Source organism: Pristiophorus japonicus, chromosome 5 (genome assembly GCF_044704955.1).
Source record: "Pristiophorus japonicus isolate sPriJap1 chromosome 5, sPriJap1.hap1, whole genome shotgun sequence".
Taxonomy (NCBI): Eukaryota; Metazoa; Chordata; class Chondrichthyes; family Pristiophoridae; genus Pristiophorus; species Pristiophorus japonicus.
The window spans coordinates 47,175,955-47,194,566 of record NC_091981.1 but is presented as its reverse complement, the minus strand read 5'-3'; the positions used below and the strand labels follow the sequence as shown (position 1 = coordinate 47,194,566).

At 42.4% G+C, this 18,612-nt stretch overlaps 1 protein-coding gene across 6 annotated transcripts in view; it reads right to left on the bottom strand.

Moving 5' to 3' along the window:
- Nucleotides 1-18,612, bottom strand: part of elmo1 (engulfment and cell motility 1 (ced-12 homolog, C. elegans)) — a 351,421-nt gene that overhangs the window by 306,144 nt on the left and 26,665 nt on the right. The window contains exons 1-2 of one of the 6 annotated variants that reach the window (XM_070880591.1): nt 15,591-15,643; nt 2,927-3,014 (exon numbers count right to left, since the gene is read on the bottom strand). The exons of 1 other annotated variant lie outside the window; for it this stretch is intronic. In XM_070880591.1, the coding sequence (XP_070736692.1) occupies nt 2,927-3,014; nt 15,591-15,598 (96 nt within the window). In that variant the 5' untranslated portion in view covers nt 15,599-15,643. Of the gene's footprint in view, nt 1-2,926; nt 3,015-15,316; nt 15,434-15,590; nt 15,673-15,708; nt 15,841-18,612 lie in introns of those variants that run through there. 4 more of the 6 variants (XM_070880594.1, XM_070880592.1, XM_070880593.1 and 1 more) reach the window with 4 other exon arrangements.

Sequence of the window (18,612 nt, the reverse complement as noted above, 5' to 3'; positions counted from 1 at the left end):
AACTATTTACAATCTATATTCATTGCTTTGATGAAAGGACTGAGTGTAATGTAGCCAAGTTTGCTAATGATACAAAGATGGGTGGGAAAGCAAATTGTGAGGACACAAAAAATCTGCAAAGTGACATAGACAGGCTAAGTGAGTAGGCACAAATTTGGCAGATGGAGTATAACGTGGGAAAATGTGAGGTTATCCACTTTGGTAGAAATAATAGAAAAGCAAATTATAATTTAAATGGAGAAAAATTGCAAAGTGCTGCAGTACAGAGAGACCTGGGGGTCCTTGTGCATGAAACACAAAACGTTAGTATGCAGGTACAGCAAGTAATCAGGAAGGCAAATGGAATGTTGGCCTTTATTGCAAGGGGGATAGAGTATAAAAGTGGAGAAGTCCTGCTACAACTGTACAGGGTATTGGTGAGGCCACACCTGGAGTACTGCATACAGTTTTGGTCTCCGTATTTAAGGAAGGATATACTTGCATTGGAGGCTGTTCAGAGAAGGTTCATTAGGTTCATTCCAGAGATGAGGGGGTTGACTTATGAGAATAGGTTGAGTAGGTTGGGCCTATACACATTGGAGTTCAGAAGAATGAGAGGTAATCTTATCGAAACATATAAGATAATGAGGGGGCTCGACAAGATGGATGCAGATAGGATAATTCCACTCATCAGGGGAAACTAAAACTAAAACTAGGGTCATAGTTTCAGGATAAGGGGCTGCCGATTTAAAGCTGAGATGAGGAGAAATTTCTTCCCTCAGAGGGTTGTAAATCTATGGAATTCTCTGCCCCACATAGCTGTGGAGGCTGGATCATTGAATATATTTAAGGCGGAGATAGAGGGAGTAAAACGTTATGAGGAGCAGTCAGGGAAGTGGAGCTGAGTTCATGATCAGATCAGCTATGATAAGGGGTAAGCCATTTAGGACCGAGATGCGGAGGAACTTCTTCACCCAGAGAGTGGTGAACCTGTGGAATTCTCTACCACAGAAAGTTGTTGAGGCCAATTCACTAAATATATTCAAAAAGGAGTTAGATGAGGTCCTTACTACTAGGGGGATCAAGGGGTATGGCGAGAAAGCAGGAGTGGGGTACTGAAGTTGAATGTTCAGCCATGAACTCATTGAATGGCAGTGCAGGCTAGAAGGGCCGAATGGCCTACTCCTGCACCTATTTTCTATGTCTATGTTTCTATGATCTTATTGAATGGCGGAGCAGGCTCGAGGGGTCAAATGGCCTACTCCTGTTCCTAGTTCTTATCTTCTTATGTCCTTATGCCCTTATACGTCAGCAAGCACAGGGGTGATGGGCGAACGGGACTTGGTACAAGTTAGGATATGGGGAACAGAGATCTGGATGAAGTTTTCCGAGAGTGCAAGGAGAGAGGCATTAGAAAAGTCAAGTCTAGAGGTAACAAAGGCATGGATGAGGCTTTCAACAGCAGATGAGCTGAAGCAAGGCGGAGACTGGCGATATTACAGAAGTGGAAGTAGGCAGTCTTGGTGATGGAGAGGATAGGTTAAATGCGAGAAGAATGTTCCCGATGTTGGGGAAGTCCAGAACCAGGGGACATAGTCTTAGGATAAGGGGTAGGCCATTTAGGACTGAGATGAGGAGAAACTTCTGCACTCAGAGAGTTGTTAACCTGTGGAATTCCCTGCCGCAGAGAAGTTTGGATCAGAAATGTTTAACATTGAATAGTGATGCCTTTCTCCCCCTGCCCAAATTAGTCGGTTTTTTAATGTCCTTTTTTCTAAAATATATATTTTTTTAATCTGCATTTTTTTATTCAAGCAAAAATTTTTGCATTTTTATTATGTATATGTTTTATTGAAGTGTGTATATATAATTTTGAGAGTTGTTGATGCCGGTTCATTGGATATATTCAAGAAAGAGTTAGATATGGAGGAAGCAGGAGCTGGCCGTGGGAGGAGCCTTATTCACACAGCCCCAGTGAGGCCATTGGGCCAGGGCTAGGGGCTGCGTGCTTCGGCCCCTCCCACACAGTTTTGGGCGCCTGGAGCAACTGCAGATGCGCGCCCACTGTAGCACGCATGTGCAGAGGTCCTGGCACTGTTTTCAGCGCAGGGACCTGGCTCCACCCCCTACAGCTCGCGCTGCGCTGCGCTGAGCTGCAAACGGCCTGCAGGGAGCTGGAGAATCTGGAAGTTTTTTTTAGGCGCACTTTGTGGCGTGAAAAACGCGCGTCCAGGTCGGGACTGCGCCGTTCTAGGCGCGGCTCGAAACTTGGGCTCAATGAGACTATCTGTCTCCATCAGATTATCCCTTTACCCTCACTCCCAGGGTTTAGTCTTTACCTAGTCTCCCACCTACTCTAACCTAAACTGCATCTTAGTCCCCATCTCTCTCCCGCCGTCTCGAAGCTCACCTCATCCATGAGATCCACCTACTGTCCATATCTACATTGACTATACCTCTAAGCATTTAAATTATAATGTGCCGCCTTAGTCTCTTTTTCTGCAGTGGGCACATTCAATTGTGTGAGTCTCTCCTCATAACTTGGAGCTCTATCTACCTTATTGCTCTTCCTTGAGCCCTCTCCAATGGATCCAAGTCCTTTTGAAGGCATTCTAAGTCTGACCTCAAATTTCTAACCTGTTACAGATGTATTGTTGAGGCATGGGACAGTGCACTGGACAATGATGAGTGTCTTGGAGCAATTGAAAGATGGACACAAAGCTCTTCTCCCAACCTGCTGAGTTTCTGATTTCAGCCATTCTGCTATGGGGAAGTGCTAAGTGGGCAGCAGGTGATTTCTAAATTCTTTGCTGCTTCCAGCTGAGGAGTGGTTTTGGTAGAGGTTTAGGAGCAGGAGATGGGGTCCTTGCACAGGGAGAGAAATAGATGGACTGCAAACAATTATATTTGTCCATCATCCTGAGTTCAGTGCCTTCCTCTTAGATACCTGGGTTGTACTTTGCAGACTGGTACCATTCTGGTTCCTGCCCAGTGAATCCACGGATGTTGAGTGAGTTTTGACTGCTGCAAGGAATCTGCGCAAGAACAAATCTTCATGAAAATATCTTTAGATCCATCACTTTTCTTTCCTCCTCCCCCCCCTCCCCCTTCTCCCCCATCCCTCCCTCTGCTCACCCCCTCTCCTTGTTGTCAGAAACACAGACACTGACAGACAGAGAATGAGAGAGACACACACACAGACAGAGAGATAGAGACACTGACAGAGACACACTGGGGGTGGGGGGGCATCCCAGCACGCTGTTGGAGGGCTCCCGGTGCTGCAGTCGGTAAGTAGAAAATGTTTTATTTATTGATTTTTTTTAAAATTATTTCTTATTAATTTTTTTTGATTGATTTATTGGTTGATTTATTGATGTTTTTATCATTTATTATTGACGATGGCTCTTTATTTGTAAAACTGAAGTGTTTAATGTTTGTAAACTTCCCTTTAAACCCCCCCCCCCCCTCCATTCCCTACGCCTGATTTGTAACCTAAGCCTGATTTTCTAAAGTGTAGACAAGGTTTTTTCTAGCGTACAAAAATCTTCACTTAATCCATTCTAAGTTAGTTTGGAGTAAGTTTTCACTCACGAAACTTTGAAATCAGGCGTAAGTGGCCGGACATGCCCCCTTTTGAAAAAAAAATTCTGTTCCAAAGTGAAACTGTTCTAACTGACTAGAACTGGAGCAAACTAAATGGCGAGAATTGCGATTTCTAAGATACTCCGTTCTACACCAGTTGCTCCTAAAAATCAGGAGCAAATCATGGCGAAACTTGGGGCCATTATTTCAGGATGAAAAGATTCATGAGTTCTTCAAACTTGGTGTTTGAGCAAGAGCAGAGGGGAAGGAGGAGGGATTTGAGAAAGCATTTGCTCATACAAAAAACCTGGGATTGAACGACTAGTCAAAATCTGGCGATGAATGACTAAGCCAGAGGTGTGGCTTAACAAACCACAAGCAGTGCAAGAGTTTGGAAGAAATCTCTTCCTTTTTCCCCCCCAGAGTATCAGATATGGGAATATGCTCCAAACAAAAGTAGATGATGTCAGCCGTGGCTCAACAACAACTTGTATTTATACAATGCCTTTAAAGCAGTAAAACCTCCAAAGGCATTACACAAGTGTTGTAAAGCCACACAAGGAAAAATTAGGGCACCTGACCAAAAGCTTGGTCAAAGATGTAGGATTTAAGAAGCATCTTAAAGGAGGAAAGAGAGAGAGAGAGAGAGAGGAGGAAAGAGATGTAAAGAGACGGAGAGGTTTAGGGAGGGAATTCCAGAGCTTAGGGCCAAGGCAGCTGAAGGCATGGCTACTAACGGATCAGCAATTAAAATCAGGGATGCTCAAGAGGCCAGAATTAAAGGAGCACAGGTATCAAGGGTGTTGCGGGGCTGGAAGAGATTACAGAGATAACATGAGTGAGGCCATAGAGGGAGTTGTAAACAAGGATGATAATTATAAAATCAAGGCATTGCTTAACCGGGAGCCAATGTGGGTCAGCGAATACAGGGGTGATGGATGAATGGGACTTGGTACGAATTAGGACACGGGCAGCCGAGTTTTGGATGACCTCGAGTTTACGCAGGGTAGAATGTAGGAGGACAGCCAGGAGTGCGTTGGAATAGTCAAGTCTAGAAGTAACAAAGTCATGGATGAGGGTTTCGGCAGCAGTTGCGTGAGGCAGGGATTGAAACGGACAATTTTATGGAGGTAGAAATAAGCAGTCATAGTTATGGCATGGATACGTGGTCGGAAGCTCTATTCAAGGTCAAACATGACACCAAGGCTCAGTGGGTAGCACCCTCGCCTCTGGGTCAGAAGGCTGTGGGTTCAAGTCCCACTCCAGACACTTGAGCACAAAATCTAGGCTAACAATCCACTGCAGTACTGAGGGAATGCTGCACTGTCTGAGGTGCCATCTTTCAGGCGAGACGTCTGCTCTCTCAGGTGGAAGTAAATCTTTATATTTAATCTTCATATTGATTGGACATATCAAATTGGCAAAGGTAGCCTTCAGGAAAAGTTCAGAGAGTATATGCGGGATGGTTTCTTGGAACAATACATTGTGGAACCTACCAGGGAGCAGACTATTTTAGTTCTGGTAATGTGTAATGAGTCTGGATTTATTAATGATCACAGTGAAGGATCCTCTTGGGAAGAGTGATCAGAGCATGGTAGAATTTCAAATTCTGTTTGAGAGTGAGAAAGCTAGGTCGCAAACTAGTGTCCTGAACTTACTTAAAGGTAATTACAAAGGTATGAAGGCAGAGTTGCTTAAAGTGAACTGGGAAAATATATTAAAGGGTAAGACAGTAGAAAAGCAGAGGCAAAAATTTATGGAGGTACTTCAAAACTCTCAGCAAAGATATATTCCAGTGAGAAAGAAAGACTAAGAGAAGGATGAACGATCTCTGGCTAACTAAGGATGATATCAAATTGAAAACAAAGGCATACAATGTTGCAAAGGACAGTGCAAGGCCAGAGGATTCGGAAATTTTTAGAAACCAGCAAAGGACGACTAAAAAAATGATAAAGACAAAGAAGATAGTTTATGAGAGTAAACTAGCAAGAAATATCAAAACAGACAGGAAGAGCTTTGACAGATATATAAAAAGGAAGCGAGTAGCTAAAGTAAACGTTGGTCCCTTAGAGGATGAGACTGGGGAATTAATAATGGAGAACAGGGAAATGGCAGAGATTTTGAACAAATATTTTGTATCAGTCTTCATGGTAGAAGACACTAAAAACATCCCAATAATTGATAATCAAGAAGCTGGTGGTGGGGAGTGGGGGCAGGGAACTAAAACAATCACTATCACTAGAGATAAAACACTAGAAAAACTAATGGAACTAAAAGGTGGACAAGTCCCCTGGATCTGATGGCCTACATCCTAGGGTCTTAAAAGAAGTGACTGCAGAGATAGTGGATGCACTGGTTGTAATCTACCAAAATTCCCTGGATTCTGGGACGGTCCCAGCAGATTAGAATACCACAAATGTAACGTCCCTATTTAAAAAAGGAGGCAGACAAAAAGCAGGAAACTATAGGCCAGTTAGCCTAACATATGTCATGGGGAAAATGCTGGAGTCCATCATTAAGGAAGCGGTAGCAGGATATTTAGAAAATCATAATGCAGTCAAGCAGAGTCAGCATGGTTTCATGAAAGGGAAATCATGTTTGACAAATTTGCTGGAGTTCTTTTAGGATGTAACGAGCAGGGTGGATAAGGGAGAACCAGTAGATGTTGTGTATTTGGATTTCCAGGAAGCATTCGACAAGGTACCACATAAAAGGTTACTGCCACAGACAAGAGCTCACGGGGTTGAGGGTAATATGTAAGCGTGGATAGAAGATTGGCTAACTAACAGAAAACAGAGAGTCAGGATAAATGATAGAAGACACTAAAAACATCCCAGGTTGACAAACTGTAACTAGTAGGGTGTGACAGTTATCAGTGCTGGGGCCTTGACCATTTACAATTTATATTAATAACTTGGATGAAAGGACAGAGTTTAACGCAGCCAAATTTGTTGACGGTACAAAGATAGACGGGAAAGCAAGTTGTGAAGAGGCCGTAAAGAATCTACAAAGGGATATAGATAGGCTCAGTGAGTGGGCACAAATTTTGAAGATGGAGTATAATGTGGAAAAATGTGAGGTTATCCAATTTGGTAGGAAAAATAAAAAAGCAAATTACTATTTAAATGGGGAGAAATTACAAAATGCTGCAGTACAGAGGGATCTGGAGGTTCTTGTACATGAAACACAAAAAGTTAACGTGCAGGTACAGCAAGTAATCAGGAAGGCAAATGGAATGTTGGCCTTTAATGCAAGGGGGATGTCGTTTAAAAGTAGGGAAGTCCTGCTCCAACTGTACAGGGCGTTGGTAAGACCACACCTGGAGTACTGCGTACAGTTTTGGTCTCCTTATTTAAGGAAGGATATACTTGCATTGAAGGCAGTTCAGAGAAGATTCACGAGGTTGATTCCTCAGATGAACGGGTTGTCATATGAAGAAAGATTGAGCAGGTCGGGACGATACTCTTTGGAGTTTAGAAGAATGAGATATGATATTATTGAACATACAAGATTCTGAGGAGGCTTGACAGGGTAGATGCAGAGAGGATGTTTCCCCTCGTGGGGGAAATCTAGAACTAGGGGGCATAGTTTCAGAATAAGGGGCCGTCCAATTAAGACTGAAATTAGGAGGAATTTCTTCTCTGAGGGTCATGAATCTTTGGAATTCTCTACCCCAGGGATCTGTGGAGGCTAGGTCATTGAATATATTTCAGGTGGAGATAGACAGATTTTTGAATGATAAGGGTGTCAAAGGTTATGGGGAGCGGGCGGGGAAGTGGAGTTGAGGCATGATCTTATTGAATGAAAGAGCTGGCTTGAGGGGACAAATGACCTACTCCTGCTCCTATTTCTTATGTTCTTATATTCTTGTGTAAAAGATCGCATGGCACTATTCCGAAGAGGAGCAGGGAGTTATCCCCGGTGTCCTGGCCAATATTTATCCCTCAATCAACATCACTAAAACAGATTATCTGGTCATTATCACATTGCTGTTTGGGGGAGCTTGTTGTGCGCAAATTGGCTGCCTCATTTCCTGCATTACAACAGTGACTACACTTCAAAAGTATTTCATTAGGTGTAAAGCGCTTTGGTACATCCAGTGGTCATGAAAGGCGCTATATCAATGCAAGGCTTTTTGCTTAATCCTAGTCTCTTAACATCCAGTCAAACTTAAAATGTAATCATAGGGTCTTACCTTGGAAGACTCCTTTCAAACTTAAAGATAAAGCAATGAGGTAGAGACCAAAGAGGAAAAGGGAATAATTTAGGGAGGAAAGTTCTAAAGGTGAACAAATGCCATCTTGAAATGAACTGGATAAAAGCTCAGCTGATGGTTGAACAGGGTAGTGAGATTGTGCGTGGGTTACATTAGTGTCGTGGGTATGTTACAGAACTAGTAATCTAGAGACCTGGACTAAATCTAGGAGAACTCAAATTCAAATCTCACCATGGCAGTTTGAGAATTTGAATTCAGTTTACAAAAATCTGGAAAAATACTGGTGTCAGTAAAAGTGACCACCAAGCTGTCGGAATGTCTTTAAAAACCCAACTGGTTCACTAAAGTCCTTTAGGGAAGGAAACCGACCGTCCTTACCCGGCCTATATGTGACTCTTAACTGCCGTCTGAAGTGGCCAAGCAAGCCCACAACTACCTTCTCGGGGCAACCAAGGATTGGCAATAACTATTAGCCTCGCCAACGATGCCCAATTTGAGAATTGATTTTTAAAAAACGAGGGCAGCCTGGTAAGGTGAGTCAGGGATATCAGTGCATAGGTGCTGGTGACAAAAATGATGGCTTTGGTTTGGCCAAAATTGAGCTGACTTATCCAGGCCTGGTAATCAGGAAGTATAGCACCCACTTTGAAATTGATGGTAGAGAGAATTGGGTGCCATTGGTGTATATGTGGACGCTGACTCTATGCATGTGGGCAATGTCCTTGAGCTGAAGCAGGTGGTGATAAATAGCAAGAACTAAGGAACCTGTCTGCAAAGCAATTTGAGCAGATGTAACTGCAACAGAGTAATACCATAGAAATGGACTATGGTGAAGAACAATAAGATCAATGATTTGGAAAGTGGCAGAGTAATGAAGAACGAGAAAAGATAGTGAGCCACAGTCACACAGGATGTTGTTGGTGACTTTGACCAGGTCTTTCTCGAAGCTGTGGATAGATCGGAAACCAGATTAAAGTGTCTCAAACAGGCAGCGGTGAATGTGTGATTGGGCAACCTTCAACAACCAAGAGAAAGGGTATATTGTAGTTAAGGTGGTAATTAGAGAATAAACTCGGGTTATGGTGTTCCTTTTTAAGAAGAGAATGACAATGACAGTGCTAGAAGATAGGGAGAGCTTGACAATTTCAATGAACATGGGCCAATCAGTGCATAGTCAGGAGCTCGGCTGAGGGAGCAAATTATCAGATTAATGGAGAAGATAAGTTTGATGAGAGCTCAGATGGGAGAGAAATGGCTACAAAGTGAAAAGAAGGTTGGGGGAAGGATGGGGCATCTGCACTGATTTCGTAAGTTCATGCGTATCACACCTTCAGTATCAGGGTCGAGGGTGGGAGATGAAGGATGTGGGGAGCAAGAGAGAGATGTGACTGGCCAGCTATGACAGTGGACTTCCAGGCCGGTCATAGAATTTCACAGCGCTGACCATTTGGCCGTGCTGGCACTCAGAGTTACCTACTTAATCTCACTACCTTGCCCTTTCCCCATACCATTTTTCTTTTAAAAATATTTATCCACTTCCCTTTTAAAAACAATTATTAATTCTACATCCAGTGACTTTATATTCATACCCTCCATTTACCAATTCAATGACCAACTGAAATAGTTTTCCTGATTTATCTCATCAAAACCCTTCATAATAACACCAATCAGATCTCCTCTTAACCTTCTCTGCTCGAATGAAAAGAGCCCCAGTCTTTCTAATCTTTCCTTGTGACTAAAGGCACCTCAGTTCTGGTATCACCATACTGAATCTCAGCTGCACCATCTCCATGTCTTTGACAGTCTTCAGAATGAGTGGAGCCAAAAACCACTATTCTAACTGTGACCGAACCAATAATTAGTATTATTGGTTCGGTCACAGTTTAGCATTACTTCTTTGCTTTTGTTCTCAATATCCCTGTTTCTAAAACCCAAGATCCCATGGACTTTAAAAAAAGAACTGCTTTATCAACAACCCTCATATTTTTATGATTTGTGTACCTCAACCTCCGTCTCCTTCCTCCTCTACTCAATACCAAAATTCATTTGCATTAAATTTCACCTGACATTTGGCTTTCCAATCTACTACCCTATAAAAGACTTGCATTTATATAGTGCCTTTCACAACCACCGGACATCTCAAAGTGCTTTACAGCCAATAAAGTACTTGTAATGTGGGAAACGTGGCAGCCAATTTGCGCACTGCAAGCTCCCACAAACAGGAATGTGATAATGACCTGATCATCTGTTTTTATTATGTGATTGAGGGATAAATATTGGCCAGGACACCGGGCATAACTCCCCTGGTCTTCTTCAAAATAGTGCCATGCGATCTTTTATATCCATCTGATAGAGCAGACAGGGCCTCGGTTTAACGTCTCATCCAAAAGATGGCACCTCCGACAGTGCAGCACTCCCTCAGTGTCACTGGAGTGTCAGCCTGGATTTATGTGCTCAAATCTCTGGAGTGGAACTTGAATCCACAACCTTCTGACTCAGCGGCGAGTGTGCTACCCACTGAGCCACAGCTGTCAATGTCATATGTCCTCCTGAAGTCACTTAAAAAAAAAAAAAAAGTTGCTCTAATTTGTCTAAGAACAGTATTTCTCCATTTCTTTCAGAATTCTCTTTTTTTTCTCGTTTTGTTCAAAAAAATCTTTTAACCATCGGAACACTCGCGATCTCTTCCCCCTTCTTTTGCTGCTTATTTTGCATCATCTTCCTTCCTTCTCCTACCCCGACAACAAATCCTTATTTCTGTGTTATATTTGATATAGTGCCAGCTACACCCAAGTCTTGATCATTTACATATATATTAAGAGCAGCAACAGTCCCAACACTGACCCCTGGTGACACCATTTTCACAGGACTCTGTCCAAAAAAACACCCACTATCCATTACTCTCCGAGTTCTGCTTCCAACCACTTTCCTATCCACGCTGGCACTATTACTGCATTATTACTGTGTCCCTTAATTTTGTCAACAAGCCTCCTAAATGGCACCTTATCAAATGCCTTTTGAAAATCCATATGCACAACATCCATGCTATTTCCTTTATCCATGCACTCCATTATTTATAAGGATATGCAGATAGGGTTAGATGACGTAGTGTAGGAAGAGGCTCGTGTGGAGCATAAACACCGACACAGATCAGTTGGGCTAATGGGCCTGTTTCTGTGCTGGAAATTGCATGTAATTCTATTTCCACAAAGAATTTGATTAAATTTGTCAGACATGACCTGCAGATTCTCCTTAATTAACTCATGTCTTTGTAGGAGCTTATTAATTTTTGTCCAGTATTATGGCCTTTAGAAGTTTATCCACTGCTGATGCGAGGCTGACTGGTCTATCCCATTCTACGTTTTTGAACAGAGGTGTTACAGTGGTAGCCGTCCAGTCCTCTGACATAACCTTCCATATTCAAGAATGCTTGAAAGATTGTGGTCAGAGCCCTCTGCTATTTCCTCAGTGACTTCGTTCAACATTCCAGATTATTGCCAGGGTCTGGTGCCGTTTCCACTTTGAGTTTCACTGTATTTTTTCAGTATTGCTTCTTTTATCAGGATATTTCTTATAAAAAAGGACAAGTTGCAATCAAACTAGGAATGTGAGCAATACTTCCACAAACAACCTCAAACCTCCCAAACAGCTGTGAATAGAAACCATTATGCAACTAACTCTGAAAAGCAGGAGAAAGTACAGAGACATAGGAATTGGCATAGGCCGTTCAGCCACTCAAGCCTCTTCAGAGTTAACGTTTCAGGTCAATGACATTTCACTAGAACCAGGTGTTGTCTCGCAGGTCGGGTGGGCACTGCGCTGGGTCCTTGGGCACTCCTGCTTTTGTCCCCGCCTGCCGCTGATGGTGTTCTCTCGTGCACACCCAAGACCCAGTGTGGCACCCACCCAACCCGCGAGAGGGCACCATCAGCGGCAGGCGGGGATGGGGACAGGGGTGCCCCGGGACACGGCGCAGCGCAGCACCTACCCAATCTGCGAGAGGGCACCACCGGCGGCAGGCGGGTATGCCCCAGGAGGGTGACTGGATTGACGTCACCATAATCCAGGTTGCCATTGGAGCGTGGACGACAACAGCAGCGGGGTCGGGACCCAGATGCTGGAGGCACGGCGAGCAGTGGAGCAGAGGCGAGAGGTCGCGGTCCCGGGAGCAGCGAGAGAGGTCGCGGCCCCGGGAGCGGAGAGAGGTCGCGGCCCCGGAACGAGCTGGAGCCCAGCAGCGAGGCAGAGGCTCAGGAGTGGCGCAGTGTGTAACAAGAGTGGGGTCAGGGCCCAGGGAAGATGCAGCACAGGCAAGCAGCAAGGCCGTGAGGTCCACACTGCGACCTATGAATTCCAAGGACAATAGGAGTATGTGTGCACACTAGGCCCGTGTAGCGGAGCTTGGTCTCCAGTCGTCTTGGTTAACCCTTGCCACTGGAACAAGACCTTGCTCTGTCAAGCCCATATGGTGGCTGGTGTGCAATGGCCCCCCCATGTTAAAAAAATACACGCAGACACATCTTCCACCCTTCAAGATGTAGTTCGGGACCTGGAATGTCAGGTCCGTTATTGAAAACCTGTGAACTCATCTTTTTTTTTGTGTAAGAGGGTCAATGAGAACATGACTGATCTGTATCCTAACTCCATTTACCTGCCTTGGTTTTATATCCCACATTATCCTTGGCTAGCAAAAATTTGTCGATCAGATTTAAAAATATTAATTGAGCTAGCATCTACTGCTTTTTGTGGGAGAGAGTTCCTCACTTCTACCACCCTTTGCGTGAAGAAATGTTTCCCAACTTCTCTCCTGAATGCTCTGGCTCTGATTTTAAGATTATGCTCCCTTGACCTAGACTCCAGCGTGAAAAGTTTCTATTTATCTAGCCTATCAATTCCTTTCAAAATCCTAAAACCTCAATCAAAACATCCCATAACCATCTATATTCCAAGGAACACAAGCTTAGTTTCTATAATCTCTCCTCATAAATTTAACTCTTGGATCCCTAGTAACATTCTGGTGAATCTGCTCTGCACGCCTTCCAAGGCCAATATATCCTTACTGTATACAGTACTACAGATGTGATTTAACCAGCGCTTTGTATAACTAGCAAACGTTTCTCCACTTTATATTCTAACCCTCTAGATATAAAAACTAACAATCCATTAACCTATGAGATTTTTATTTCTACTCGACCACTAATGTTGCCTTTAATTTTTTTTTCGGGTGAGTGGTCCCTTTAAGGGGCTGCATGGCCATTCAAACTACCCTGCATGCACGGTTTTTCCTATTTAAAAAGTGTTTGGCTAGCTGCGTGGGAGCTGCAGAGCGCTGCATGACTGCGCAACTTAAAGGGACGTTGCTGACCACTACATTTTAGTGATCTGTGTACATGCACCTCTGAATTTCTGGACATCCACTGTTCCTAGCTTATCAATATTTACAAAAAAACGAATTTCTCCATTGGTCAAAAATGGATAACCACACACTTACTTGGGTTGAAATCTATCAGCCACAGTTTTGCCCACTCACTTAATATCCGTATCTCTGTAATTTTATGTTCAGTCTACATTACTTACTGTATCACCTATTTTTGTGTTATTGGCAAACCTGGATATGCGGCTCTCTATTGCGTTATCCAAGTCATTAATAAATATAATGAAGTGCTGAGACCCCAGCACAGAAACTTGTAGGACACCAAATCCTTCCAATTCAAGTACATATCCATTATCCCTATCCTCTGTCTTCTGCCGCCTAATCAATCTCCTAAACAGGTCAATAATTTGCCTTCAAATCCATGAGCTATAATTTTATCAACAGTCTCTTCGGTGGAACCCGATCGAATGTCTTCTAGAAGTCCATATAAACTACATCCATAGACATTGCCCTGTCTTTAGTTACTTCCTCAAAAAATTCCATTAGGCTTGTTAGACATGACCTAACCTTCACAAATCCATGCTAGCTCTCTCGAATCAGCTCACATTTCTCTAAGTGCTCAATCACTCTGTCCTTTGTTATAGATTCCAATAACTTCTCCACAACAGATGACAGGTTTAGAATTTCCTGGTTTCTCCCTCTCACCGTGGAGTTACATTTGCAATTTTCCAATCTAAAAGGGACAATTCCTGAATTGAGAGAACGATGGAAAATTATGGCTAAAGCAGCTGCAATTTCATCACCTACTTCCTTTAAAATCCTGGATCTGACAATCTTTAGTGCCATTATTTTTTTATAATACTGTTTTCTTGCTTATGCTAACTTTTGTGAGGTCCAGTCCTGAATTCATTATTAGTTTCCCTGGAATGTCAGGTTTATTATTCTCTTCTTCTGTGAAGACTGACACAAAGTAATTATTCAACAAGTCTGCCATTTCTTTATTTTAATTTGCAAAGTGTTTTTAAAGGGCCCACAATGCCCTCGACTACCCTTTCCTTCTAATATAAAATCTTTTAGTGTTAATCTTGATATTCCTCACTTTTGATCTTGATAGTACTAAAAACTGACAGCGCTTGACTGCAAAACATTTTGCACTTGTTTTTTTAGCTATATTTGATGGCCCTGCTCTTTTAGTGGTTGCTTTTCTTTGTAAATTGTTTACTTGCACAGTGCAACTCTGGCATAATGTTTGCACAGGAAGTTAATCATTACACCTAGCATGAAGTAGAAAGTCACAACCAGATCATCAATTTAAAAAAATAAATATTCACATCTGAAGACAGGAAGTAATTTAGATTTTTTTTTAAACTGAAGTCTAACTTAGAGGTCAAAGGTGAGTGGTTTGTGGGCACAACTTCTAGTTCCTGCTCATCTTATGCCAGAGGGAACTAAAAGTCTGAGGAGAGAACATCCATCAAGTCTGATAATAAAGAAATCCACCAAAATGTTTGCATATTATTGCAGTGACAGCTTAAGTGCTCGATTCTGAAGATGTTTACAGGCACATGACACGGAGGGTTGTGAGGGTCCCAGTTTATGAAAGAAACACAGAGGAAATTGCCGAACAAGGTTTTTTTTTTTAAAAAGCAATTAAAGTTATTGAAGTAATATATCACAACTTAGAGACATGTGAACAGCAGAGACACACACAAACCAGACATACCTGTTCTCAAAAAGGCCATGGACTTTTGGAGGGGGAGGAAGACTATCACTTAACCAAGATGTGTTTTTCCCAGTTCTAAATCATGAACTGCATAGCGGTTGGGAGTATTTTAATCTCAATTTGGGCTATGCATAATGCACAGGCTTTGGTCTCATGGTTTAGGGCTTGATCAGAATCACTCAATTGAAGCACTGCCTTAAACTGATCATTGCCCGATGCCCTAGTGAAAACTTACAAGCACTCACAAGGAGCAACATTACTCATTCCACTTCCATTTGTGGAAAGAAAAAAAACTAACTAGAGCCAGCTCTCCGGCATAAATTGACTGTGGCACTAGAGAATTAAAAGTAACTATTTATATCCGTTCTCCTACATTACGCTGATTTCTAGTTCCTAGTCATTACACAGTGCACTGTAAGCTCCCAAAATACACACACTGTACCTTTTGTGACTGTTTTACATGCTCAGTGCAGCATGTACCGTGTTGCTGTAGCAGGAATAACACCACCCTTTCTTTGTGTTACAGTCAAGAGCAGTATTGTCTCAATGGTGAAAATAAAGCGTGCCTGTTAAATAATTACATCAGGATATCCTGTCACAAACCCAACATTCTCCTCGCGCGCCAAGTCCAAATAAAATGTGGTATCACGTCTCCACCAACCCAACCGCACTCCCCAGTATTCCACACAGGGCTCATCATCTTCTCGATAACTTACGAGTTCATGTCCAGCTAACGAAGGCCATTTGATTTCTTGTCCTACCACAGAAATTCAAGAAGCTGCCACAGGCATGAAGCTTTCGACTGCAGCAGTTTAAAAAGGAAGTAGGACTTACATCACTGCACTGCTCAAAGGAAGCTGTTCAACTGAACGGAGCACGGATGTGTTGCACCTACAGCAATGGGGGGGGTGGGGAAAGCAAGATTCGAAGTTTCAATCCACAAATGAATCAAGTCAGGAAGTATTTCTGTGAAATCAAAAATAAAATATTTTGGTGTTTTGCACAAATTGATAAGTATGCTAATTAACTGAACATTCTCTCCATGTTTATGTTGATTGATTGCATATTCTGCATGTGTTGTAATTGTACACCATGTTAAGTTTGCTGACTTTTGAAAACTATTCTTTCCCACTTTGAAAGGATATTCTATCTTGTTGGGTAATATTTCATTTTAATCCGGCTCTGCACAAATTGCAAATATAATGCAACCATTCATATTTAACCAAGGGTTAAGTATGTAAATAGCAGACTGCAAACTATTCTTGGCAATGCTAAACTTGTCCTCACTGTCCTATGTTTTAAGGGAATTGGTATCTGGAATTCATGAAAGGCTAATGACCACTGATCAATAGCAAATGGTACAAGGTCTTTTAAGAATCATCATCATCATAGGCGGTCCCTCGAACAAGGATGACAGGAGTTCACAGAATTACGACATATACTTCAGCACAGTTTACACTATCCTGTCTCATTATATTTTGTGTTTGTCAAGGGAAGGGATGGCAGTGTCAGCATCAAGCAAAACCTCTCTAAGCAAAACTTCTCTAATTTACTCCAAGCAGTGCCTCAAGTTCAGAAGAGCACCTACCATGGTACCAGAGTGACAGTTTCATTTCCCTACACTGTGCCTCTGACTGAAGTTGTCAATTTGGTAGCAAATCTGTGCTGTATTATAAGCACCTACACCCACAATAACAACTTGCAGTTAATGTAGTAAAAACGCCCCTAGGTGTTTCACAGGAGCGTTATCAGACAAAATTTGAGACTGCCCAAACTCACTTCACTCGAGTCCCTCACAAATGAGAGAATCAATGAGGGAAGACTTTCATTCCTTCAGTTTGCAATAGATTCAATCCAGGGGTAATATTGCCGGTACTCACATGTAGACATTTAGAATTTCCTGCACAAAGTGGAAACACAAAGAAAAAACTTCCGCAAATCCTGCAACTCACAAGTAACGGGCGGGAGTTGGCAATGCTGCAGTGGGCACATGGCAGTGTTCTACTCACTGCACATACACATCCAATCCCAAAGGAGGAATTTCTGACAGGTTCCAATGATGGGAGTAGAGCAAAACTGACTGAAGAATTTGAAGTCAAAGAAAATAACAAACAAGAGAGATAATTAGGTGCAGTTGTTTCTCCCTCTCCCACACATCAACTGACTGAAATTATGCAATTTTCCTTCCAGTTCATTTGCAGGATTTTTACATTGTTGCTACTAGTACTACGTACTACAGTCACCAACAATATAGTAACACAGAGGTTGGCTATGGCTCAGTCGCAGCATTCTGAGTCAGAAGGTTGTAAGTTCAAGTTCTACTCCAGAGACTTGAGCATAAAATCTAGGCTGAGACTCCAGTTCAATAGAGAGTGCTACACTGTTGGAGGTGCCGTCTTTCAAATGGCACGTTAAACCAAAGCCCTGTCTTCTCTCAGATGGACCCCATGGATCCCATGGCATTATTCCAAAGAAAAACAAGGAAGTTCTCCTCAGTGTCCTGGTCAATATTTATCCCTCAACCAATGTCACTAAAACAGATTATCTGGTTATCACATTGCTGTTGGTGGGACTTTATTGCATGCAAATTGTATGCCATGTTTCCTACATCACAGTGACTATATTTCAAAAGTACTTAATTGGCTGTAAAGCACATTGGGATGTCCTGAGATCTTTAGTGGCACTATATAAATCTCCCTCCTTGAGGGATTACAGTTACATGGACAGACTAGAGAAGCTGGGGTTATTCTCCTTGGAGCAGAGATGGCCAAGAAGAGATTTGATAGAGGTGTTTAAATCATGAAGGGTTTAGATAGAGTAAATAAAGAGAAACTGTTTCCAATGGCTGAAGGGTCGATAACGAGAAGGCACAGATTGAAGGTGATTGGCAAAAGAACCTGAGGCGACATGAGGAAAAACTTTTTTACTCAACAAGTGGTTAGGATTTGGAAGGCACTGCCTGATAGGCTGGTGGATACTGTTTTAATAGCAGCCTTCAAAAGGGAATTGGATAAACACGGGATTGTTTCTTAGAACAGTATGTTACAGAACCTACAAGGGAGCAAGCTATCTTAGATCTGGTCCTCTGTAATGAGGCAGGAATAATAAACGATCTCCTAGTAAAAGATCCTCTCGGAATGAGTGATCACAGTATGGTTGAATTTGTAATACAGATTGAGGGTGAGGAAGTAGTGTCTCGAACGAGCATACTATGCTTAAACAAAGGGGACTACAGTGGGATGAGGGCAGAGCTGGCTAAAGTAGACTGGAAACACAGACTAAACGGTGGCACAATTGAGGAACAGTGGAGGACTTTTAAGGAGCTCTTTCATAGTGCTCAACAAAAATATAATCCAATCAAAAAGAAGGGCGGTAAGAGAAGGGATAACCAGCCGTGGATAACCAGGGAAATTAAGGAGAGTATCAAATTAAAAACCAATGCGTATAAGGTGGCCAAGGTTAGTGGGAAAATAGAAGATTGGGAAAATTTTAAACGACAGCAAAGAATGACTAAGAAAGCAATAAAGAAAGGAAAGAGAGATTACGAAGGTAAACTTGCGCAAAACATAAAAACGGATAGTAAAAGCTTTTACAGATATATAAAACGGAAAAGAGTGACTAAAGTAAATGTTGGTCCCTTAGAAGATGAGAAGGGGGATTTAATAATGGGAAATGTGGAAATGGCTGAGACCTTAAACAATTATTTTGCTTCGGTCTTCACAGTGGAAGACACAGAAA